This window comes from Perognathus longimembris, chromosome 12 (assembly GCF_023159225.1).
Source record: "Perognathus longimembris pacificus isolate PPM17 chromosome 12, ASM2315922v1, whole genome shotgun sequence".
Classification (NCBI taxonomy): domain Eukaryota; kingdom Metazoa; phylum Chordata; class Mammalia; order Rodentia; family Heteromyidae; genus Perognathus; species Perognathus longimembris.
The window spans coordinates 55,443,515-55,469,837 of NC_063172.1; the positions used below are offsets into that span (position 1 = coordinate 55,443,515).

The following is a 26,323-nucleotide window of genomic DNA, read 5'->3' on the forward strand; positions in this document are numbered from 1 at the left end:
AGCCTTGAGCAAAAAGAAGCCAGGGACAGTGATCAGGCCCTGAGTCAAGCCCCAGGACTGGCCAAAAAAAAAAAAAAAAAACAAAAACAAAAAAAAACAAATAAGGCAATGTCATTCTTTCTGATAGAAGCATAGAATTCCACTGTGTATATGTACCACATTTTCCTGATCCACTCGGTTATTGAGGGGCATTTGGGTTGGTTCCATATTTTAGCAATGACAAATTGTCCTGCAAAGAACCTAGTTGTGCTGGTGGCTTTATTATGGTCTTGCTTGTAATCTTTTAGTTAGATGCCCAAAAGTGGGAAGTAGGGAAGCTCTATGTTTAGCCTTTTGAGGAACCTCCCTACTGGTGCCAGAGTGGTTGAGCAAGTTAACAATACTACCAAGAGTGTAGTAGGGTTCCCTTTTGGCCACATCCCCTCCAGCATGTTATTATTAGTTTTCTTGATAATGGACATTCTTGCTGGGGTGAAGTGGTGTTGTTTTGATTTGCATTACTTTTATGGCCAATGATGTTGAACACTTCTTCATGTGTCTCTTGGCCATTCTCATTTCTTCAGAGAAGTCTCTTTCTAGGACTTTAGCCCATTTGTTGAGGAGGCAGTTGGTGCTTGGAGGGTTTGTTTTGGAGGAATTTAATTTTTTGAGTTCTATGTGTATTTTAGATATGAGGCCTTTCTCTGTTTTATGGCTGATGAAGATCTTTTCCCAAACTGTGGGCTTTCTATTTATCTTGCAAGCTCTGTCCTTTGCCGTGCATAAACTCTGCAGTTTGAGGCACTCCCATTTGTCCAACCTTTTTTTGATTTGTTGTGTTTCTGGGCCTTTGTTAAGAAAGTTTCGTCCTGTGCCAAGGAGCACAAATGTTTCTCCTATTCCTTCTTGCAATGTTTTTAGGTTATCTGCTTTTGCTTCTAGGTCTTTGATCCATTTGGAATTGATTCTGCTGCAGGGTGATATATAAGGATCTAGTTTTAGTTTGTTACAGGTATTAAACCAGTTTTGCCAGCACCATTTGTTGAAGAAGCTGTGTTTCTTCCATCCTATTTTTTTAGCTCCTTTACCAAAGATTAAGTAGCCATAAGCCTGCAGGTTTATTTCTGGGTCTTCATTTCTGTTCTATGGGTCCTCAGGCCTTTTCTTGTGCCAAAACCAAGCTGTTTTTATTACTATAGCTTTATAATACTGTTAGGTATTGATATTCCTCCAGCACTATTCTTCATGCTAAGCATTATGCAGAGTATCAGGGTATCACGTTCTGTATTATAAGCAACCTGAGCAACTGAAAGATATAGACCCCAACAGAATATGGCAAGTTGACTCCTCTAAAATCAAGGAGAACAAAGAGTTGGGTCATTCATTTGCTTTACCTGGATCTTCTAATTAAATGAGTTATAACCATATCTCCATGGAAGGACATGTTGGAACAGCTTGGAGATTTTTGGAGTGGTATTTTAAGCTATATTATTAAGTCAATGACAAGTCATCTGGGTGTGAAATTGATGTTGAGTGAATGTGCTTGTCTTTTCAAAGTCACATGCTAAAGCATATAGAATATGTAGCAAAATGTCTGTAGCTTATTTCAAATACTTGCAGAAAAAATGCATATAGACACACTGAAAATGATAAAAATAAATAAAGAAAATACTATAAGTAAAGGGTGTTCGTTGTTATTATTTACACTTCCATACATTGAATTTTTTCAAATACCAAGTGGAAGGGAAGAATTGAATGAAGAAAAAAGAGATGGAACCAAAGAATTAAGTAGTTGTCAAATCTAGTAAGTATCAGATACCATACCAGCCATTTTCTTAAGTATTTCTTCACAAAAAAAAATCCCTACTTGCCTAGGCCCTGAGTTCAAGCCTAATGACTGACAAAAAGACAAAAACAATCCCTACAAGCTTCTAAGTAGATAGTATTGTTCTTATTTATGGCCTCCCAATTTCTCTCTCTCTTTCTCTCTCTATCTCTGTCCTTCCTGTCTCCAAATGTGTGTGTGTGTGTGTGTGTGTGTGTGTGTGTGTGTGTAAATGAGTCACCAATTTATAAAATCACCAAAGTAGATAGTTCAGGCAACAATCTGATAATTAGCCCAGAGCCAGCAGCTCAGGACTGCTTGAGACTGAACTACTAACCATGTTATTCCCCCTACTTGGAGCCTATATCTCTATATATCTACAGTAGCTACTATTATCTCCTATCTACTGCTGTATGGAGAGAAACTGCAGTGCTTCCAGACTCCTGCAACAAACTAACATTGTTACCTTCAAATCCTTCTTCAGGTATTCCAGCCTAATATGAGGGACATTGACTACTTCCAGTGTATTTCATGACAGTTATGGGCTCTTAATTGTTTCTTTAAAATTATTTTGTTTACTAATTCTTAGTTGGCTCTGGTTTTTTAGTTTTTGTGTGGTTTTTTTGGTGTGTGTGTGTGTGTGTGTGTGTGTGTGTGTGAATGTGTGTACATGTGGGTGTGCATGTGGAGGGCGAGTTCTGGGACTTGAAGTCAGGGCCTGGGCATTGTCCTTGAGCTTTTGTGCTCAAGGCTAGCACTCTGCCACTTGAGACACAGTTCCACATTCAGCTTTTTGGTAGTTTAGCCTGATCTGGCTTTGAACCATGATCCTCAAATCTCAGCCTAGTCAGTAGCTAGGATAACAGGAGTGAGCCATTGATGCCTGGTTGCTTTTAGATTTTGGTACATGGTCTGGTTATATAGTTCAGTCTGCCTCAAACTTAGGATCCTCTTGCCTCCACCTCCTAAGAGCAGGAGATGGCATGTACCATCATGTCTGTGTTAAAATTGTTTTTTATATGATTCTTATACATTCAGATTCTTCTCTTAAAGAATATATAGAATCCATTGACCTTTAGCATATTTACAGAATTGTATAGAATTCACTGACATTTAACATAGTTACAGAATTGTGCAGCCAATGCTACACAGTCAATTTTAGGACACATTCATAACTCCAAAATGTCACTCCCCATTTCCTCTCACCCCTTCCTAACACACACCCCTCCCTGGTAACTAATCTACTTTTATTTATATGAATAATTTCCCTCTTCTGATCTCATGTCTCAATATTTTATTTTCTCAATTGCCAAAAAAATATTGGTTTACCCAGTCATCAACTGATGGAAAGTTGAGTTGTTTCCACATTGTAATTATTCTTAATAATGATAACATGAATAAGAGTCTATGTATAAGTTTTCATGGGTATATGCTTTAAATTCTCTTGGGTGCATACCTAGGTATAGAATGGCTAGATCACATGGTAAATCTATTTTTAGCTTTCCAGGAATAGTCAAGCTCTTTTCCACAGTGACTATACATTTTACACTACCACCAACAATATGTGAGAGCTCTACTCTCTCCTTAGCCCCACAAATACTTTTGGTTATAGTCTTCTTAGTCATCTTGGCAGCTTCTTGGTTCTATGATGAGAGTGTGAACCAGTATCTCATCTGGCTTTGATTCATATGTCCCTAATTACCTTGCATATCTTTCATATGCTTATTCACCATTTGCATATGTTTTTCATGTGTGTCTATTGTTCCTCATTTTTGAGATTTTTTTTTACTTTTCACATAACTTTATTATGTTAATATTACCATTTTTTAAAATTCTAAGAGCATTATAGTTTTTCTAAATCTTGTTGCTTATTATACACATGATTATGGACAAATTATAAAAATTCTTGGTATCTTTATTTTCCCACAAATCAAAATGAGATCCTTAAGTGTACATGAAGCATTTGTATCAGGACTAAAGCATTATGGGTGTTCAGGAAATGAGACTCAAATTGCAAATGACTCATTAATGATAGAAGGTAACATGGTGCAGTTAAGATACTGTAGTTAGAGATTGGAGATAGCATTCACAGAAATAAAAGTTACTAATAATTTTGCTTAAAGTCCTGTGAAAAGAGTTATTTTAAGTCAGGATATGATTAAATATCCCCAGACCCCTTGTCAGGCTATACCATAATTGCAAAAATAAAGTAAAAATTGTAATATTGCAAGTTGATAAAAAAGTTTACAAAAAAAACCAAAAGATCATAAACTAAGACTTATGTGCCAATAGTATTAAGACAGTTATTTTTATGTGGTTTTTATATATTTTATAGAGTTTGGTAATCAATGATTGTTGATGATTGGAGAAAACATTTAAATAAGCACTTGTTAAAAGTTAATAGCAAAATAAATATAAGTATAAGAAATATAAGAAATATAATTAAAAATATAAAAATAGTTTTAGAGTAGAATTAAGTTATTTTTTCCATTAAGAAATATTTATGAGGTTCTGTTTACTTTTTGATGAAGTAGGAAAAGATTTTGAAATCAAGGCCTGTGTCTGTAATTAAAGTACAAATGGACACCAGCTGTGGATTTCACAGCGAACAAAGGAGTGCACACTATGTGTGTTATTTATAAAATATTGGTAAAAATATTGTCTATAGCTCTGCTCTTAATTTTGTGTTCCATCATGCCAAGCAAGACTGATTAAGGCAGCTTAACTGATTTTATTATAGGACCCTCCACCAAGAGTGAACAACTATTGCCACATATTTGGTGTGGTAATGAGACATTTATGGGTTAAGTATGTCTTTTTCTGACTTGGACTCATCAAAAGGGGTCTTTGGCCCCCAGCGCTCCTGACCTGCAGCAAAGATGGTGAAGCACGCCCCGACCAGGGCGGGCCAAGAAAGGAGAAGGGTTGACAGAACGCCCGCACCCAGCCTTCCCTCACCAGAGGACAATCAGATGCGTCCAGGAGAATGTCTTGAGCACGTCTCACTTTATTGAAACAAGCTTTGCTCTTAAATAGGTCAGAGAGCAGCAGGAAGGGGAGGGGTGTATGCGCACCTATCTAGGGACTGTGAAGGGAGGCCTGAGCTGTCTGTCAAGGGTGGAGGGCGGAGGGACCAATCCTAAGAGGCGGCCTAAATCTACATCACAGCCCACAGGACCACCTCCAGGTTCATCACCAGGTGCCATCTTGGCCACATATGGTCCCAAGGCTGGGAGGCGGGGCCAGCTAGAACCGCCTTTCAGGGTTCTGCATAACAGCCATGGGGCCCCAGGGCTGGGAAACAGGCAGGGCCAGCTAATTGCCTCTTTCTGATGTGACATGCCCAGGCATGACCCACAGGTAACAGTAAAGTTATCCAAATATAAGGGAGCAAATAAAACTGACACAAATTTAGAACATACCAATGACACAGTTTTCCTTTGATGGCATCCCCTCCCAACACAAAATGCATCAGAGGCACTATTTTATTATTGCTAAAATTATTAGGTCATATTAATTGTATAGAGTCATGGGTTTCACAGTGACATTTCCTGTGTTTGCACTTATTATGCATTCATCATGTCCACCCAGACCCTGGCTTGCTTCTTTCTGGAGAATCTCACTGTGACACAGAGGAATGAACCCTGAAGAAAGAAGTCTGACATGGTACAGATCAAATCTGATCTGTTCACTCCTCCGTGTGAAGAGTGAAGATGTGGCTTAATCAGCCCCCAGGCTTTCCTCTTGACCATCAAAGTCCCGAAGAGCCAATACTCATTTAGCCTCCTGCAATCTTTGTCCTTGATAAAAGGAATAAAAGTTAATTGTGTTCATTTTCTGGGTTAAAGAACAAATGAGGCCCTAGGAAATTAAATGTCTGAACTAATGTGGGGAAGCAAATCTGTAGCAAATCTCTTAGCTATTCTGACTTTCAGGCCAGTATTCTTTTTGCCACATTATGCTGTTTTCTAAAATGCATTACCTGGAGATAAATTATTTAAAGTACTTAAGTAGGAAAAGACTTCAAAGTTGGGTTGCCTCTTCCCAATCTCCCTATCCTCAACTTCAATGTGTTATTAGTAGGGGATTAGAAATCTTCCTAGTTCTGTCTCTAGCTGTGGAAGAAGATCGTACACAATGTGACTGTTAGTCCTAAACACAACTTTATAGTCTGAAACACGATGACCTCTGTGGTTCCTTAGGCAAATAATCTATTGGTTGGAGGAAAATGTTGACAATGCATTTAAATGTGCATTCAAAAGTACAGAGTATATAAATATGTAGTCTTATTTCTCAACAGCACCACTACTATTTCTGTGACTTTCTGTGTGTGTGTGTGTGTGTGTGTGTGTGTGTGTGTGTGTGTGTGTGTGTGAGCTAAGGCTTGAACTCCAGGTCTGGGCACTGTCTCTGAGATTTTTTCTTAAAGCTGGCACTCTACCATTTGAGCCACAACTCCACTTTCAGCTTTTTGATGGAGATTGGAAATGAGCCTCACAGACTTTCCTACCCAGGCTGGCTTTGAACTATGATCCCCAGATCTCAGCCTCTTGATTAGCTAGAATTACAGCCCTGTGTCATCATAGCCCCAGCTATTTTCACTGCTCGTACAAATGAATAACATTAGCAATGGAAAAGTAAAGTGATATACTATTTGCTAATTGTCCCTTATGATATGTGTGTAGCCATGGTGTGCATGTGTAATTGTATGTGAGTGTGAGCTTTTTATTCTGTGTATAAAAGCAATACTACTCTTGCTAGGTGGGAGGTCATTTGAATTCAGCTTCCAAGACAATGAATAATTTATGCTAATATATGTATTCTACAGACTACTGACCTAGGTCAGTGATTGCAGTGGGTAAGCACCAGCACTGAAAAGCTTAAAACTAACTGACTTTAGGGTCAAAGTCCTTGACCTTAGGGAAGGAAGCCGAATCGCTGATGAGCAGTGCTTTTTTGCCTCCTGCAGCACCACAAAGGGCAAACCTCTTTATCTCACTTTTCATCTTCCAATTTATTCATTGTATATGCTCTCAGAAGTTTAATCATTTTCCCTTTAGAAAAGAGCTGTTTTAACACCTACAATCATTCCTTTTAATTAGCATGTTTGGCCTTCAAAACAGTGCTTTCCAACTGCATGGGCAAACACAGGATGCAATTTTACACTTGAAAATAATGTCAAGAGCTATCTTGGAACATTGGGATAGGAAAAATTCTAGCTACCGATGTCCTAGCCCTTCACTGGCTGAAGTGTGTCCTCCAGAGTTTCTAGGAAACTTTGGAACTAGATCTTGAAGATTAATATATTATAACAGTATTACATTTGGTCTAACCAAAACCGTAAATTAGGAAGAATAGTTCCTGTTGATAGCATTTATTAAAATAGTAGCCTACTGCTGTTGGAAGTACTATCTGATAGAAATCTGCTTTGTTCTCATAACTCAGTATTGCTTCCCTGAGCAAGGAGTTCCCCAGACAGACATGCATTATAAACTGGACAAACTCTTTGAAATCTCAAGATACTTGTGACATTGACCCCCACCCTTTGAACCCTCCAGCTCCTTGGGATCCTACCACCACCGATAATCCTATTTAGGTCCTTCCACCCCGAACCCAATTATGCCACACATCTCCTGCCTTTGTTCAGGTCACCATAGTGTCCCTCTTCAACTTTGCATTAAAGTTGACCTGATATGTTGAGGTCATTCTCTGCTCTTTCTTTGCCCTCGTGACTCAGTTTCCTAGCGTTATCTCTCAAAACTTTGATGTAATGCATCCCTTTGGTTTTCAAAGAACTTTCATTGGAAGAACAAAGATCTTGAGTTTGAACTGATAGTCATGTGCACATGATGGCTACTGTCTTGATCTCTTCTGTAAGATCAAGGTGAATCCTTGACAATGATGGAACTGTCACATGCATTGAAAATTAAATATGGTGTCTTTAAAACTATAATTTAATATTTTTGAAAGGTCAGTTCTCATTTTAAAAAAAAACTAACAAAATGAACCTCTTTATTATTTCTAAAAGTGTCTCTTTAAGAGTGACTCCTGGGAGAGGCGGAGGCCAGTTTCGGTTGCATCAGCGTGGGATTCATGGCGAAATGAGACTGTTTGTGAGCGAGGGCGCCCCTGGGAGCCTTCGGGTGCTGGCAGCGGCCGGGAGGGTTCGGGGCAGAGCCGAGTTGCTCATCAGCACCGTGGGCCCGGAAGAGTGTGTGGTCCTGTTCCTGACTAGGCCTAAGGTCCTTGTCTTCCAGCTGGATAGTGGCAACTACCTCTTCTCCACTGGTGCAATCTGCCGGTATTTCTTTCTGTTATCTGGCTGGGAGCAAGATGATCTTACCAGTGGCTGGAATGGGAGGCAACAGAACTGCAGCCAGCTTTGTCTGCTGCCCTGTACTATTTAGTGGTCCAAGGCAAGAAGGGGGAAGATATTCTTAGCCCACTTCGGAAAGCCCTGATTCACATTGATCAAAGCTTGAGCCGTCAAAACTGTCCATTCCTGGCTGGGGAGACAGAATCTCTAGCTGATATTGTTTTATGGGGAGCACTATACCCATTGCTGCAAGACCCAACCTACCTCCCTGAGGATCTAGGTGCCTTGTGCAGCTGGTTCCAGACACTGAGTACCCAGGAGCCATGTCAGCGAGCTGTAGAGACTGTGCTGAAACAGCAGGGTATCCTGGCTTTCCGATCCTACCTCCAAAGGCAGCCCCAGACGCACCCACCTGAGGGGAAGGTGGTCAGCAATGAGCCTGAGGAAGAAGAGCTAACTACCCTATCTGAGGAGGAGATTGCTATGGCTATGACTGCGTGGAAGAAGGGCCTGGGAAGCTTGCCTTTGCTTCGGCCCCAACAGAATCCAGTGTTGCCTGTGGCTGGGGAAAGGAATGTGCTCATCACCAGTGCCCTCCCTTATGTCAACAGTGTCCCTCACCTTGGAAACATCATCGGTTGTGTGCTCAGTGCCGACGTCTTTGCCAGATACTCTCGCCTCCGCCAGTGGAATACCCTCTATCTGTGTGGGACAGATGAGTATGGCACAGAAACAGAGACCAAGGCCATGGAGGAGGGTCTAACCCCACAGGAAATCTGTGACAAGTACCATTGCATCCATGCTGACATCTACCGCTGGTTTAATATCTCGTTTGATATTTTTGGTCACACTACCACTCCACAGCAGACCAAAATCACCCAGGACATCTTCCAGCGGTTGCTGACCCAAGGTTTTGTGCTACAAGATACCATAGAGCAACTGCGGTGTGAGCAGTGTGCCCATTTCCTGGCTGACCGTTTTGTGGAAGGAGTGTGTCCCTTCTGTGGCTATGAAGAGGCCCGGGGTGACCAGTGTGATAAGTGTGGCAAACTTATCAATGCCATTGAGCTCAAGAAACCCCAGTGTAAAGTCTGCCGGTCGTGCCCTGTGGTGAGGGCCTCCCAGCACCTGTTCTTGGACCTGCCTAAGCTGGAAAAGCGACTGGAGGATTGGTTGGGGAAGACATTGCCTGGCAGTGACTGGACACCAAATGCCCGGTTTATCATTTGTTCTTGGCTTCGGGATGGCCTCAAGCCACGCTGCATAACTCGAGACCTTAAATGGGGAACCCCTGTGCCCTTAGAAGGTTTTGAGAACAAGGTATTTTATGTCTGGTTTGATGCTACTATTGGTTACCTGTCCATCACAGCCAACTACACAGATCAGTGGGAGAGATGGTGGGAGAACCCAGAGCAAGTGGACCTTTACCAGTTCATGGCCAAAGACAATGTTCCCTTCCATGGCTTAGTCTTTCCTTGTTCAGCCCTAGGAGCTGAGGACAACTACACCCTGGTCAACCACCTCATTGCTACAGAATACCTGAACTATGAAGATGGGAAATTCTCTAAGAGCCGGGGTGTGGGAGTGTTTGGTGACATGGCACAGAACACAGGAATCCCTGCTGACATCTGGCATTTTTATCTGCTATATATTCGGCCTGAGGGCCAAGATAGTGCCTTCTCCTGGACAGACATGCTGCTCAAGAATAATTCCGAGCTGCTTAACAACATGGGCAACTTCGTCAACAGAGCTGGGATGTTTGTGTCTAAGTTTTTTGGGGGCTATGTGCCTAAGATGGTGCTTACCCCTGATGATCAACGCCTGCTTGCCCATATCACCCTGGAGCTCCAACACTATCACCAGCTACTGGAAAAGGTTCAGATCCAGGATGCCTTACGCAGTATCCTCACCATATCTAGACATGGTAACCAATACATTCAGGTGAATGAACACTGGAAATGGATTAAAGGCAGTGAGGCAGACAGGCAGCGTGCAGGCACAGTGACAGGCTTGGCAGTGAATATAGCTGCCTTTCTCTCTGTCATGATCCAGCCTTACATGCCTACAGTTAGCAACACCATCCAAGCCCAGGTGCAGCTCCCACTTCAAGCGCATAGTGTTCTTCCCACAAAGTTCCTGTGTACCTTACCAGAAGGGCACCAGATTGGCACAGTCAGTCCCCAGTTCCAAAAACTGGAAAATGACCAGATTGAAAGTTTGAGGCAGCGCTTTGGAGGGGGCCAGGCAAAAGCATCCCCTAAATCAACAGTTGTAGAGACTGTTACAGCTGGGTTGCAGCAGATACAGATGCTAATGGATGAAGTGACAAAACAGGGCAACATTGTCCGAGAACTGAAAGCGCAAAAGGCAGACAAGAACCAGGTTGCTGCAGAGGTGGCTAAGCTCTTGGACCTAAAGAAACAGTTGGCTCTAGCTGAGGGGAAACCCCTTGAAACTCCTAAAGGCAAGAAAAAAAAGTGAGAGAACTTGTTCATAAAGAAAGCCACTTTACTGAATATGAATAGTAATAAATGTACAATATATCTATATCTATATGTTTAAAAAAAAAGAGTGACTCCTGGTTGAGAGTCCAGGATTGAGCTTGCAATAAAGACTCTCGTGCGTTTGCATCAGAAAAAAAAAAAAGTGACTCCTTGGGCCTGGGAATGTGGCCTAGTAGTAGAGTGTTTGCCTAGCATGCATGAAGCCCTGGGTTCAATCCTCAGCACCACATATACAGAAAAAGCAGGAAGTGGCACTGTGGCTCAAGCTGTAGAGTGCTAGCCTTGAGTAAAAGGGAGCCACGGACAGTGCTCAGGCCCTGAGTTCAAGCCCCAGGATTGGCAAAAAAAAAAAAAAGAGTGACTCCTCATAATTGGAAGGTGAAGGGTCTCCCCAGAGGCACCAGAATCTGCATAGCTTGGTTCTGACACCTGTACAGTTGTACTTTCATCTCATAATTAAAGTCATCTACACTATAATTAAATAATTATCCAAATAATTAAAGTCATTCTACACATAACTTTTACCAGTGAGCAACTGTGGATGGGAGATACACTCTTGTGGTGGCCTTGCCTCTTGTGTACAATGTCTATGGTTAGAGCATCATTCCAGCCATTGTGTGTGTGTGTGCCTGAAGTGGGGCTTGACCTCAGCTTTTTGTCCCTTAGCTTTTTCACTTGAGACAAGTGCTCTATCACTTGAGCTACAACTCCATTTATGACTTTTTGGTGGTTAATTGGAGATAAGTCTTATGGACTTTCTTCTGGGCTAGTTTCAACCCCCAATCCTTGAATCTCAGCTTCCTGAGTATCTAGGATTCCAGATGTGAGACAGTGGAGCCTTGTGGAAAGGCTTTTACTAAAAGGAAATGTAGAGTAGATGTAAGGCAGGCAGTTCAGAGATTATCCTACATGTTGGAACACTGGGAAGGAAATACATCGGTGAACTTTGCTCTCATATCTCCCTCTAACTGAACCAGAGCATGTGCATCTGTCACCCAGGTGTGAGAAAACCAACATGTTCACCTGTCAGCTGTGGTGACCAGGCCAAGCACATGCATACTGGGCACCACAGATGGGAGTTCTTGTAGCAGTCATCTGTGGCTTTCATGTTAGGTATGACTGTGACAATGCCGTGAAATGAAGAACCAGTGGCCCTTTAGCAAGGGACTCATTAATCACAGTCCAGGGTGTTGGTTATATTTGGAATGCCTCTGAAATGAGGGTGAATAAAGAGCTGGCCTCTTTTTTTGTCCACATGTGACTACCTGCCTATTTAACTCACTAATGCAAGTTTTTAATGCATACTTTTTCATCAGTTAACTTTTTCATTAGTTAACACAATAATTAACTGGGTCTCATTTCCTGTTTAGAGACACAGCCCAAAATGTCTAGTTTTGAAAAAGCTACAGACATCATTATAGCTGTTCATTTCCAACCTGTTACGTAAACAACAGAAACCAACAAATCTAGGTCAAAAGCATCTAGAAGCATTGTTTAAACCATCCAGGTGGGCACAGAACCATCAGGATTGGTACACAGCAGGCTGAGAGCTACAAACAAAGCATCATGGTCTGACTTTGTCCTATCCAACTGAGTGAAGGGCTTTTCAGCCAATCACCTGGTAAAAAATGGGCTCAGGTTTTGGTTTGGTTTGTTTTTTTTAAAAAAATGTCCTACATTTCTTTATCTCATTTGGCTTTCAGTGATAATTGAAACAAATGTGGGAGCCACCATACAGTATACCTGCAAATGAAATGAGGATAGTGGTACTTATTAGTCCAAACACTCAAAATCTGGGGAAATGATACTCTAGTAATACAATACACTCCACAATAGATTTTGATAAGAGGAAATGGCTGTAACTTTTCACCATTAAGTATTATACTGGCTATTGGCTTCTTATATACAGTCTTAATTATGTTGAGGAATATCCCATGGATTCCTAGTTTCTTCAGAACTTTCATCATAAAGAGGCATTGGATATTGTCAAATGCTTTCTCTGTATCTATGGAGAAGATCATGTGGTTTTTGTCCTTGCTCCTTTTGATGTGTTGAATTACATTAATTGACGTGTGTATTTTGAATCAGCTTTGCATCCCCGGAATGAATCCTGTTTGATCATAATGTATAATTTTTTTGATGAGGGGGGCTGGGAATGCGGCTTAATGGTAGAGTGCTTGCTTTGCATACATGAATCCCTGGGTTCGATTCCTCAGCACCACATAAACAGAAAAAGTCAGAAGTCATGCTGTCGCTCAAGTGGTAGAGTGTTATCCTTGAGCAAAAAGAAGCCAGGAATAATCCTCAGGCCCTGAGACAAAGCCCTAGGACTGGCAAAAAAAAAAATCAGAAAAGAATAATATTTTGATGAGTTGTTGAAGTTGATTGGCTAAGAATTTTATTGAGAAGTTTTGCATTGATGTTCGTCTGAGAAATGAGTCTACAGTATTCTTTCTTTGATGAGTCCTTGTCTGTTTTGGAATAGGGGTTATGCTGGCTTCATCAAACAAATTTGGTAGTGAGCTTTCATTTATAATTTCATTGAAGAGTTTAAGGACTATTGGAGTGAGTTCTTCTTTGGAGGCATTATAGAATTCAGCTGTGAATCTTTCTTTTCTTGATGGGAAGTCTTTTATTGCCATTTCTATTTTGTTACTTGATATTGATCTATTTAGTTGGTCTAAGTCTTCTTGATTTTGTTCAGGTATATCAACATTTGCAAGAAATCCTTCCATTTCTTCCAAATTGTCAAATTTGTTAGCATAAAGTATGGCAAAGTATTCCCTGATGTTGTTCTGAATTTTGCTAGTTTCTATACTGATATTTTCATTCTTGTGTTTGATTTTGTTTATTTGGTGTGTTCCCTTCTATTTTTTGGTGAGTTTTGCTATGGGTCTGTCAATTTTGTTAATTTTTCTGAAGAACCAGATCATGGTTTGGTTGATTCTTTCTATGTCTTTTGGACTCTAATTCATTTAACTGTAATTTCATTTTTAATTATTTCTGTCTACTGGATTGGGGTTTGGCTTGTTGCTCTTTTTTGAGGACTTAAGGTGCATCAGTAGAATGTTCATTTGGGCTTTCTCCAATTTGTTGATATAGGCACTCAGAGCTAAGAACTGTATTTGCCGTGTTCTAGAGGAGCTGGTATTTTGTGTACTCTTTTGTTAAAAATCATAAACATTTGAATTTCTGACCGGATCTCTTCAGGTCAGAAACCCACTGTTTTTTCAACACTGGCGATTCAACAATGTGTGGTGCTGTCCCCATGCTTTGCAGGATATTCTATTGAGGCTTTTGATATTGAGCTCTAAATTTATTCCACTGTGGTCTGAGAGATTGCAGGGAATAATTTCAATATTTCTGAATTTGTACAGATTTGCTTTGTGCCCTAAACTGTGCTCTATTTTAGAGAATGAACCATGTGCTGTTGAGAACATATATTCTGGTGTTCCTGGGTGGAATATTCTATAGATGATGATTCAGTCTAGTTGGTCTATGCAATTGTTTATTTCTGAAGTTTCTCTGCTAAGATTTTGCTGTGTTGATCTAGCCAGAGGTGACAGTAGTGTGTTAAAGTCACCAACAAAATCTCTGTTTGGATATATGTGTGTTTGTAGTGTATGTAATATTTGACGAAGGTGGGTGCCCTAGAATTTGGTGTATAAATGTTTAGGTTTGCTATATCCTCCTTTAGGAGTGATTGCTTTATTAGTATGTAGACCTCCTTGTCTCTTCTCACTAGTTTTAATTTGAAATTTATTTTATCTGGTATTAGTATTGCAACTTCCACCTGCTATGGGGACCATTTGCTTGATACATTTTATTCCAGCCTTTTATTTTCAGAATATGTTTATTTTTGTGGGCAAAATGTTTCTCCTGAAGACAGAAGAAAGATGACTTGCTTTTTGATCCACTAGTCAGTCTATGTCATTTAGCTGTAGAATTAAGCCCATTAGTGTTCATAGATAGGATTGGAAGGTGATTGTTGGTTCCTGCCATTCTATCTATCTTTTTAGGGGCTGTGCCTTGTCGATTCTTGCTATGATTACCTGGGTCTCTATTTTAGAGGCTGTTTCTCTGCCAATATCATGTTCTTGTTGGTTTTTAATGTATAGAACATTTATAATGATTTTCTATAAGGCTAGTTTGGTGGGAATATATTGTTTCAATTTTTCCTCACTGTGGAAGATTTTTTTTTTGGTCCCTCGGCTATAAATGAGAGCTTAGCTGGGTACACAATTCTTAGTTGGTAGTTATTTGTCTTTAGGGCATGGGAGAGGTGGAAACATTATCCCCTGGGTTAGGATAGAAACCAAGCAGGCTACCCCACTTGGTGTGCCTGCTAGCTCTAGAGACATTAGCAGACCATTCTCTATAGAGAAGTAAAATGTCTTGGCAAAATCTCCTATACCTCTTCTGTGTCTGTCCATTTTCTGACTCTAGAGGGTCGTTGTGTTTCCAACAGGGATGACCTCAAACTTTGATCCTCTACATCTCAGCCTCCTAAATAGCTAGAAATATGGCAATGTGCCCCTGGCACCCAGATCCTACTTCATTATTTAGAATTATTTTAACTATTCTTTGTATTTCAGAAAAACTTAGGCATTGTGTAGAGATTGGGTTCAATCTACAATTCAAGAACCATGGGCATATTAATAATATTGATCATAAAAGTAGTAGTACATTTTTACTTATCTTGACAATTTTCTACAATTTTAAGAGTAAAGGTTTCACACATCTTTAATTAGATCCATCCCTAATAATTTGATTTTTTAATTTTTTATTCTTTATGGAATGAATTTTTAATTTTAATATCCTCTTGTTCATTTCTCATGCATATAAATAGTTGCTTCTTTTTTTATTTTCTTCTTTCTCGATCTCCCTCCCTCCCTCCCTCCCTCTCTCCCTCTCTCTCTCTCTTTCTTTCTTTCTTTCTTTCTTTCTTTCTTTCTTTCTTTCTTTCTTTCTTTCTTTCTTTCTTTCTTTCTTTCTTTCTTTCGTTTTCCTTCTTTTTTTGTGCCAGTCCTAAGGATTGATCTCAAAGGCTGGGTGCTGTCCCAGAACTTTTTTATTCAATGCTAGCACTCCACCACTTGAGCTACACCTCCATTCCCAGGTTTTTGGTGGTTAATTGGAGATAAGACTCTCAATGACTTTCCTGAGGGCTAGCTTTTGAACTGTAATCCTCAGATCTTAGCCTCCTAAATAGCTAAGATTACAGATATAATGCAATTACTAGCTATTGTTAAAACCTGAGAGTGAGAAAAATCCAGGAGGCACAACTAATGGTGGGGAGGGGTTATTTGCAAAAGAGCAAAAACCCAGAACCAGCCTCAACCACCAAATACTGGCCTGCCGGCTACCTTGTAATGGGCTAACAACCCAGAACCCAGAACCCAGACCAGCCCTGACCTCCGAACTTCCACTCCTTAACCTCCAACAGCCTCAACTTCCAAACCTCCATACCTGCAGAAGATCGAGCTTCTTTCTATTCTTCCTTTTTGCAGGCATCTGCTTTCCTCAGGCTCCAGGCCTCCCCACAGGCCAGCTCTGCTCAGCAGGCACCCTTTCTCCCCAAACCTCCAGGCAACCTATACATACACCCCGGCCCTCTGACACCCCACCCTCCTCCAGCCACCAGGCCCACTGAGAATTGCCACCAAGGTAGTGAAGCCTGCAGGGGGCAGTGACTTCCTAGGCTGCCCCTCCCCCACTCCTAATGCCCCAGCAGCCAGGTCCTAATGCCACGCCCCTCCAGCAGTCCTGTCCCTAATGCCAGACTCCCTCCTGCAGCAGTTCCATCCATGATACTTGTGGCGGTGAGTGCGGGTGAGACTTCCCAGCCTCTGGTTATTACATTGATACAATCACTTTTATGTCTTTCTCACCTTTCCCCCTTTGAAGTTACTAAATTCCACTTTCAGTTTTCATTGCAATTTCTTCACACCAAATGATATTGTTTTCAAATAATGAGTTTCAGTTTTTTCCCCAAAATGTTATGTCTCCTGTTCCTTTCACTTTTCGCTACTGGCTTTGACTTTTACTGCTAAGGGTTCCCACAGCCGCTTCTCTTAAGGTTAAGGAGACACCCATCATGCAGGTAGCTGTAAGTCTTTTTCCTGGAGGTCTGTTGACATTTGTCTTAATATTTTTTGCCCCTATTGGAACGATCACATGGAAGGTGAGTCGTAAATTAGACAGACAAAATTTCACGTGAAACAGTTCTACATTGCTGAGCTAAATCCCCCTTGCAAAATTATCATGTCCATGTTTATTGGCTTGCTAGTATGCTATGTTCACAAGAGATATTATTCTCTAATTTTCATTTTCTATGCTTTTGCCTGGTTTGGAGGGTGAGAAAAGGAAACTTCTTTAATTTGTCAAATAGTGTGTATGAGATTAGTTATTTGTTAATATTCATTACTATTATTAATATTTGTTTCTAAGACCATCTAAACAGTTTTTCTTTCATAAATTTGGGCTATTTAAAGTGTGTGTGTGTGTGTGTGTGTGTGTGTGTGTGTGTGTGTGTGTGTGTATAGGTACTGTGACTCAAAATCAGGGACTTATGCTGTCCCTTAGCTTTCTGGCAAAAGGCTAGTGCCCTAGCACTTGAGCCACAGGTCTACGTCTTGTTTTGTGTTAGTTACTTGGAGATAAGAGTCTCACAGTCTTTCCTGCCTGGGCTGGGTTTAAACTGCAGTCCTCTTGAGCAGCTAGGATTACAGGTGTGAGCCACTGTGGCTGGTTCAAATTGTGTTTCTTTATAAGTCAGTTATGCTAAGCTGTGTTTTTTAAGGAATTTATTCATTTTAATTGTCAGTAATAATGCATATACATGTATGTATGTGTATATACATACACACAAATACAAACACACACACATACACACAAGATTTTGTCCTTTTTTTTGTCAGCCATGGGGCTTGAACTCTGGGCCTGGGTGCTGTCCCTGAGCTCTTTAATTCAAGGCTAGAGTTCTACCACTTGAGCCAGAGCACCTCTTATAGTTTTCTGGTGGTTAGTTGGAGATAAGAGTCTCATGGACTTTCTTGCCCAGGCTGCTTTGAACCTTGATCCTCAGATCTCAGCCTCCTGAGTAGCTAGGCTTAAAGGTGTAAGCCACAGGCACCCGGGCACAATTTGTTTTTCTTTAAACCAAAAGATCTAGGTAGGTAGCCAAGTCTAGTCTTGAACTCAAATTTCTTTAACCTCAGCTGCCCACATGCTTGGATATATGTGTGTACCACCATAACTCAATAATACTATGTATTTTAATGATAACTCCTTTTACATTACTGTTGTTAAGTGTATATTACCTTTATTTGATCAGTCTTCCTCAGTATTTATGTGATTTATTAACCTTTTAACCAACTGTTGGCTTTTGCCACATTTTTTGTTTATTTTTCATTTTGATTACTTTTGCTTTTACAATATTTACCATAGCTAAAATATGGAACCAATCCAGATGTCCCTCAGTAGATGAATGGATCAAGAAAATGTGGTACATATACACAATGGAATTCTATGCTTCTACCAGAAAGAATAATATTGCCTCATTCGTAAGGAAATGGAAACACTTGGAAAAAAATCATATTAAGTGAAGTGAGCCAGACCCAAAGAAACAGATTCTATGGTTTCCCTCATTGGTAACAATTAGAATATATCTAGGATAGTCCTAGCAGAGGATCACAATAGCTTAATAGCTATGTACATGTGATCACGTAAGATGATGCTAAGCAAAAGGAACTACAAGATACAAAAAAAGAGGTTTTTCATTGTTGTTGATGATGTTTTCAATGTACTATGCAAAATTATTTCTTTTTTCCTTTTGTTTTACTTTCCTATAGTTTACCCTTCTTGTCACTGTATTTGATTTTGGTACCCTGGGTATTGTATATATGTTTATCTGAGTTATAGAAGGGAAGGGGAACATCAAAATAGTGAGAGAACGGATAAAGGATGAACCAATGCAACAGCAATAGTCATCATATAATATGTTGGCAATTAACTGTACAACTCCAGGTGGGGGTTGGGGGGAGAGAAGGGGGGAGAAAATGAGGGAGGGGGTAACCAGTATGACAAGAAACTGTAACTGTAACTCTAACCCCTCTGTACATCACCTTGACAATAGAATTAAATTTTAAATGTCAATTACAGCTGCTCATATTTGTTCTTTTATGTCTCCTATATATTTAAGTATAATTGAATGCCCTGTGTATTAGTCAGCTTTCTAATATTGTCACAAAACATGTGAGAAAATTAACTTATAAAGACAAATGGTTTATTCTGGTTCATTTTAGAGGTTCATCCATGATTGAATATAGTTGTTGCTTTCATGCTTCTGGTATGAATACCAATGGCCATGGTAGAAAGTACTTATAGCATGGCAAACTGCTTATTTCATGGTCAGGAAGCCAAAGAATGATAAAAGGGGTGGGGGGGCTGGGAATATGGCCTAGTGGCAAGAGTGCTTGCCTCCTACACATGAAGCTCTCGGTTCGATTCCCCAGCACCACATATATAGAAAATGGCCAGCAGGGGCGCTGTGGCTCAGGTGGCAGAGTGCTAGCCGTGAGCGGGAAGAAGCCAGGGACAGTGCTCAGGCCCTGAGTCCAAGGCCCAGGACTGGCCAAAAAAAAAAAAAAAGAATGATAAAAGGGGACCACTATGGGGACATGCCTCTAATGATGCAAGGACCTCTCACTTGGGTCCTTCTCTGAAAAGTCCATAGCACCTACCAATACTACCACCCCATGGCCCAAAACTTGAACTTGTGGGTAACATTGAACATCCTAACTATAGCCCTTATATCGCCTCCTCCTCCCCCTCCTCCTCCTCCCCCTCCTCCTCCTCCCCCTCCTCCTCCTCCTCCTCCTCCTCCTCCTCCTCCTCCTCCTCCTCCTCCTCCTCCTCCTCCTCCTCCTCCTCCTCCTCCTCCTCCTCCTCCTCCTCCTCCTCCTCCCTCTTCCTCCTCCTCCCTCTTCCTCTTCCTTTTCCCCTTCCCGCTCCCCCTCCCCCTCCTCCTTCTTCTTCCTCTTCCTCTTCCTTTTCCCCTTCCCGCTCCCCCTCCCCCTCCTTCTCGTCCTCCTCCTGTGCTGTGCTGGGGCTTGAACTTATAGCCCTGCATTCTTACTCAGCTTTGCTCAAAGTCGATGCTCTACCACTTGAGTGATACCAACACTTTTGGCCTTTTGTTGGTTAAATGCCCTTTTGTTGGCTAGTCTCAAAGATGTTTCTGCCCAGGCTAGCTATAAATCACAATCCTCAAATCTCACCCTACTAATTAGCTAGGATTACAGGTGTGAGTCATCAGCCCCTGGCTCTACACTAGTTTCTGAATATGAATGCTCAGATCATTGACTTTAAACATTCCTTCTTTTCAAGACATCAAAGCTATCTATCTCCTGTAAACCTTTCTTTAGTAGTATTCCACAAGCCAAACTTTTGTGCATTCATTATCCTCCTCATTTCCTGTGATTTCCCCTTTAATACAGGGTTCACTTAGCATCACTCTGGTAAATCCTCAAATTTTTGAAGATTCTCCAGACTTGTTTTTACTATGGGTTTCAAATTTAACACAAATGTGGTCCTGTAAAGTTCCAGTCTTTATTGAGACATGTCTTATGGCCTGGCATATGATCTACTGTCTATTTTTGCCAGCATTTTATTGTAAATATTCCCTTGTTTCTTTTGCTTTTCTATAACAAATGCCAAGTAAGTCAAGTTAGTTCAGAATCTTATTCAAACTATTTGAACATATTATGTGTTTACTAATTATAAAATTCTATAAAATATAGGAAGAAACATATTAAAACTTCAAATTATAAATCTGTCAATGTTACTCTTAGGCTCTTTCTAGCTTTGTTTTATTGGTTGGCTACTTAATTTTTTCAGTGCTAACAGTTGAATTCTGGGCCTTGCCCTTGTTACTTGTTGTTCTACCATTTAAACAATCTCATCAGCCTTTTGTGGTTCAGTAATTTTCATCTGTGCACTCAAGTTTTGCCTGAGGTTGACCTCAGACCATGATCCTCCTGCCTATCTAGTATTAACAGATGTGAATCACCACACTCAACTTGTTGAGTTGAAATCTCACTAACATTTTACCCAGGCTAGCCTTAAGCCTTAATTTAACTGATCACTGCCACTCAAGTACTGGAGATTATAGGTGTATGTCAGTCCCCTGCTTCATGTTTTATGGCTGATTATTAATTACATAAGCATTTGAATGGTTATATGATCTTGACAACTGATCCTCTATCATCATGACATAGCTACCTCTGTCAACAGGTCTGACAGATATTATGAAGTCACCTTTGTGTGATTTTAACACAGCCAAGACAGCATTGTTGCACATAGTATTTGTGGAGAAGAGGGAAGAGAAACTGAATTATCTATTTCATGTTAGTTACTTAAAATAGAAACATAAATAGTTACCTGTGACTAGAAGATTATAATTTGTATCTCTAGATAATTGTTTATTACTTCATGAGGAATGAAGAAATTTACAAACATCTGATTTCATTTATTTTCTCATTTACCTATAATGCTCTTACTGTGTTGCATTTTAGTTCTATATATGTTATAAAATGCATAATACACATCATCCATGTAGATGATTTCAGTATAGTATTAACTTATAGCTTAGTGTCTCAGCATTAGAGCACTGCCTAGTTTGCAAGAGACCCTGGGTTCCATCCCAAGCACCCTCAATAATAATAACTGTGAACCAGTGGCTTATGCCTATAATGCTAGCTACTCAGGAAGGTGAGATCTGGGAATCAAGGTTTGAAGGCAGCCTAGGCAGGAAAGTCTTGGAGACTATTACCTCTAATAAACTTAGTGATAAAGTGAGAAGTAGAGCTGTAGCTCAACTAGTAGAATGCTAGCCTTGAGCAAAAGAAGCTTTGGGACAGTGATTAGGCCCTGAGTTCAAGCCTGAGGACCAGCACAAATAATAATAATAATAATAATAATAATAGCAACAACAACATCAGTAATGATTGATTTACTACTACATGACAATCTCCTGATAATGCTTCTTTGCACAATGCAACATGGGTTCAAATCTAAAACGAGACTTCCAATATTTTCCTTTCTTTTTGAATCTAAAGTCTCACAAGGCCTGCGTGTTTGTTCTGCCCCACAAGATGCTAGGCCAGCCTCTATAACTCATTTTATACAAAGTCAGACTCAGGGTTAGATTTATTTAGAGTTAGGATTATGGTTTGCTTCAGGTTTAGGCTAAGAATTAGAGTTGGGAGTAAGGGTTACTGGCTGAAGACAATTACATCAATTAAAAGCAGCCTTCATCTTTGATGCCTAAAGTGAACTAGAAGGGAAGTATGGGTATCACAAGAGATTTTCTGGAAACTATAACCTCATCATAACTGAGGGCCACACATTTAGAAAGAAGCCAGCAAGAGATTGACTCACACTGCCCTTTCCATAGTCTTCAGTGTATAAAAGCATGCACAAAAAACTGGTTTAACAGACAGCAAGCCCTTTGTAATGAAGGCAGTTAGTTACTCTCATTGTGGATGGAAAGGAATTTATGAAGCAAAAGTAAAAATGGTTATTCCAAAGTTACACTATCTCCACTGGTGCATAGCCGGGAAAAGAATCATATTCCTATCACTAGGAATAGGAAAATAAGAAAAGCTTACTCCAAAACACATACTCTGTGTGCAATACCAGCTTGTGAATCTCAAGAACAGCAAGCCACCAGCCACTGAGTGCCCTCTGCAGGTTAAGGCTGAGTCAGGTGCTGCCCACATGGTAATCAAGGACTGGCCTGTGACTACAAGTCCAGAGCCTTTCACGTAGCACACATGTAAACAACTGATATAAACTGGATGCTAGTGGCTCACACCTGTAATCCCAGCTTCTACATAATGGATCAGACATTTCTTCTTTGTCCTCTAATGTATATGTGTACTACTGTTATGCATGGTCTCAGAGGTGACTATCCCAGATTCCTGGCATGTTTAACAGAGAATACAATGGAGTCAAACACAAAGTACACATCCCCCTTTGTTGGGCTCTGGCTGTACCTTTAAGGGGGCAGTCCCGAGAGTCCTGCCTCTTCTCTTGCCCTGGGGCTTCTTGGCTGTTAGCCACTCCTACCTTCTCCCCGGGTCTGGGGTCTGGAACCTCCCCCGGGAAGAGGGAGCTAAGCCAGCCCCGCCCTCCTTCTGTAAGCACGTGTGCCACCATGGCGCCAGCCGAGCCCAGGGGAGGCGGTTCTGTGGGCCATGATCTTGGCCCATAGAGGAAGTTCTGTGACATCACTATGATGAGCAACTCATCAGCCAATCGCTAGTACCTAGTTAGGCACCCCAAGTCCCTCTCCTTCCCGCCATCATCACTGTAATAAATGCTATTGCCCTCCCTCTGAATAAACGGAAGTCCACCAGATGGCTCCCAGAAACTTCCGTGTCCAGAGTCTGCTTTGACATAAGGGGGGCTTTGGGACGGGTGGTTTCGCCGGCTCAATCCCCATCTCAGCTTAGCCCCAGTCGGGACACCTCTGGCCTCCTGCCGACGGGAGAAGCGTGTAGGGCTGTCCTCCACAATCAGTATATCCAGACACCCCCCTCACTAAGTTAGGCTGGGAAGAGGCCTACAAATACTACAAGTTTGTAAGGGAGAACTTTATTCTGGCCTCTCAAACGAAATCAAAATTGATTTGAATTCATCTGTTCACTTTGAGTTATGAGTAAGGTTCAGACAGGCTTGACAATGGGAATCTAGGAAACAGCCACAAACCAAGAAGGCCTCTGAATCCAACTATACCACAAGGAAAGCTCACCACCAAAAAGAAATTAAGAGACTCCACTAATAGACTGAATAGCAGACATGGGGGGTTGGGGGGATACACGGTCCCACAAACAAATTGGAGAACAAATTTCTTTCTTTTCTTTTTCATTGCTGTTATGTTTAATCTTAGATATACAGCCTGTGGGGACTAGTGGGCCTCTTTCTTAATTGTGTGCATACTTAGTTCTGGCTATATTTTTTATAGTACCATTTTCTATTTCTGGATTTTTCTTAGTATTTTTTTCTTTTTCTTATTGTTGAAGTAATATACAGAGGAGTTACAGTTACATACATAGGGCAGTGAGTATATTTCTTATCAAACTCTTTACCTCTTCCTTCATTTTTCTCCCTCCTTCCCCCCTCCCTGGTTCCCTCTCCACCCTCCCTCTACTTGTACAGTTTGTTTATAGCATATTGGGTTGTAAGTATTGCTGTTGCATTAAATTTTTTATTATATATAATTTAAACTATTTTAGGCCTTATGTCTTTACTTTCTGGTCTGTTACCTTTCTTTATTCCTCTACCCATATTTGCTCCTCTATTTGCTGTCTATTTTTTATTATATTGCTTAATTCTTTTAATTTCACTTCAACTTGTTTTCTTTCCTTTATTTCCAGCTCATCACTCCTTCACTTTCTTTAGTCTGTTGATTCCTACTTGATTGTCTGTTAGTTAGACTGTATTTATTTCCATTTTGACTGTGTCTAATTGACTATCCTGTTATCTTTTCAGTTCTTATTGTTTTATCATTTACAACAGATTTCGCCACTGGCTACAAGTATGTACAGTCGCCTAACCTGAACCACAATACTCTTCCCCCACAAAATGGAGAGTTAAATAGAGGAATAGCTACCTAAGATTTTGAACTCAAAAGTCTGTGCAAATACAGGGCTCTGGTTTTGTCTTGACTTAAATTTGTGTTCTGTTGTAGTAAGGGATTTGCTTTTCTTTCCAAATAGGAGGAAAAAAACCCATAGAAACACAAGAAAAATGGCAAGTCAAGGAACCTCACCTCCTACTCAAAATAATCAAGCAATAGATCTGTCAATGAAATCTAGAAGATAGTTTGCAAAATTATCTAAAAACATTGCTGGTAAATATGTTGAATGAAAAGACAGAAAGCTTGTACAATACTTGAAGTGACTAACCAGAAATCATAAGAATTATTCCTGGAACCCAAAAACACAAAGCTAAATGAATTCTAAGAGAAGGAAAGGGAGTCAAAAAAAAAAAAAAAGCAGTCACCAAGTGAAGGATTTGAGAGAAGACACAGAAAATCAAATCAAGGAAGTAAAGATGTCCATAAAGACCTAAAACAAAGCTTCAATGAAGAGATTGAAGCCATCAAAAATTACCAATCTTATACAAGATTAAAGAGACTTCAAATTAAAATTAGTGAGAGGAGACAAAGAAGGACACTACAAACTAATAAAGATATCCCACTTTCAGTATAATATAAAAATTCTAAGTATCTATCACCCAAATATTAGAGCTCCTAACTTCATCAAACAAATACCTCTAACACTAAAATCATGCATATATCCTACCACATTGGTTGTTGGTGATTTTAAGACAGTACTGTTGCCTCCGGATAGATTAACCAGACAAACACTCAACAGATAAATCTCAGAAATAAATAATTGCATCAACCAACTAAACAGTATATTTCACCCTGCAGCATCGGAATATATGTTCCTCTTGGTAGCACATAGACCATTGTCTGAAAGAGACCACATTATAGGTCACAAAGCAAGTCTCTGCAAATTCACAAATACTGAAATGATTTTCTGCATTCTGTCAGAACACAACCAAATAAAATTAGAGCTCAACAACAAAAGCCACCATAGAAAATTCTGTAACTCATGGAGACTGAAAAACACTTAAATCACCCATGGGTCCCTGACTAGATCAAAATGGAAATTCAAACATTTACAGTAGCTAACAAAAATTAAAAGAGAAAAATCCCAGCTCCTTTGGGACACAACAAAGACAATACTCAGAGGAAAGTTTATAGCTCTTAGTGCCTACATCAACAAACTGGAGAAATCTCAAATCAAACACTTAATGCAGTACCTTAAGCTCCTTGAAAAAGAGGAACAAGTAAAGCCCCAAACAAGTAGATGGGAATAAAAATTAAATCAGAAATAAATTAATTTGAGTCCAAAAGAACAATAGAAAGGGGAGGAGGTAACATATTGGATAAGAAATGTACTCACTGACTTACGTATGAAACTGTAACCCCTCTGTATATCACTTTGACAATAAAGAAATTAAAAAAATAAAGAACCATAAAATGAATTGAAAAAATAAAACTACCACAGAAATTGCATCTTCCTGGAGCTGCCATGTAATAAACCTTTCTCTGCCCTTTATCATTTGGCCTAAGAGGTCAAGTAGCTGGACCTGACATGTGAAATTCTTGGAGTTTATGCCTATGTCAAAAACACAAGATTCAATCCTAGCCACAGAAGAAAACCATGTGTTTGAAAACATTAAACACAATGCAAAGATTTGGTGTGATGATTCCTTCTGTTTAGGCAGGTCAGCATTGGGAAGATGCCCATCTTGTTGCTCCCCATTTCTTAGGGAGGCCCCATCTTGAGAAGATCCTATTGGTTGTGATTCACCTACTCTGGGTACCTGAAAAGAAGGAACATTTACAAGTCAATGAGCTTGGAGACATCTTGCCTGAATTATTTAGGTAAGAGATGGTCATAAGAGACACTCATAGAGTGATATATACATATATATATGTATATATCCTCATAGAATGTTAAATATAAACCCTCTGAGAAATTTAGTTAGCAAGCAAATAAGGCTGTGAACTAAGTCTTGGAGATTATTGCAAAGTCTGAGAACTCTATGTCCAGGTTA

At 40.2% G+C, this 26,323-nt stretch overlaps 1 protein-coding gene across 1 annotated transcript; it reads left to right on the forward strand.

Moving 5' to 3' along the window:
* Positions 1-7,905: 7,905 nt before the first annotated feature.
* Positions 7,906-10,673, forward strand: LOC125360544 (methionine--tRNA ligase, cytoplasmic-like). Its single transcript, XM_048358579.1, is given in 2 exon segments — positions 7,906-8,143; positions 8,146-10,673. Coding segments are annotated over 2 exon segments (2,694 nt in total). The 3' UTR covers positions 10,602-10,673.
* The last annotated feature ends 15,650 nt before the right edge of the window (positions 10,674-26,323 follow it).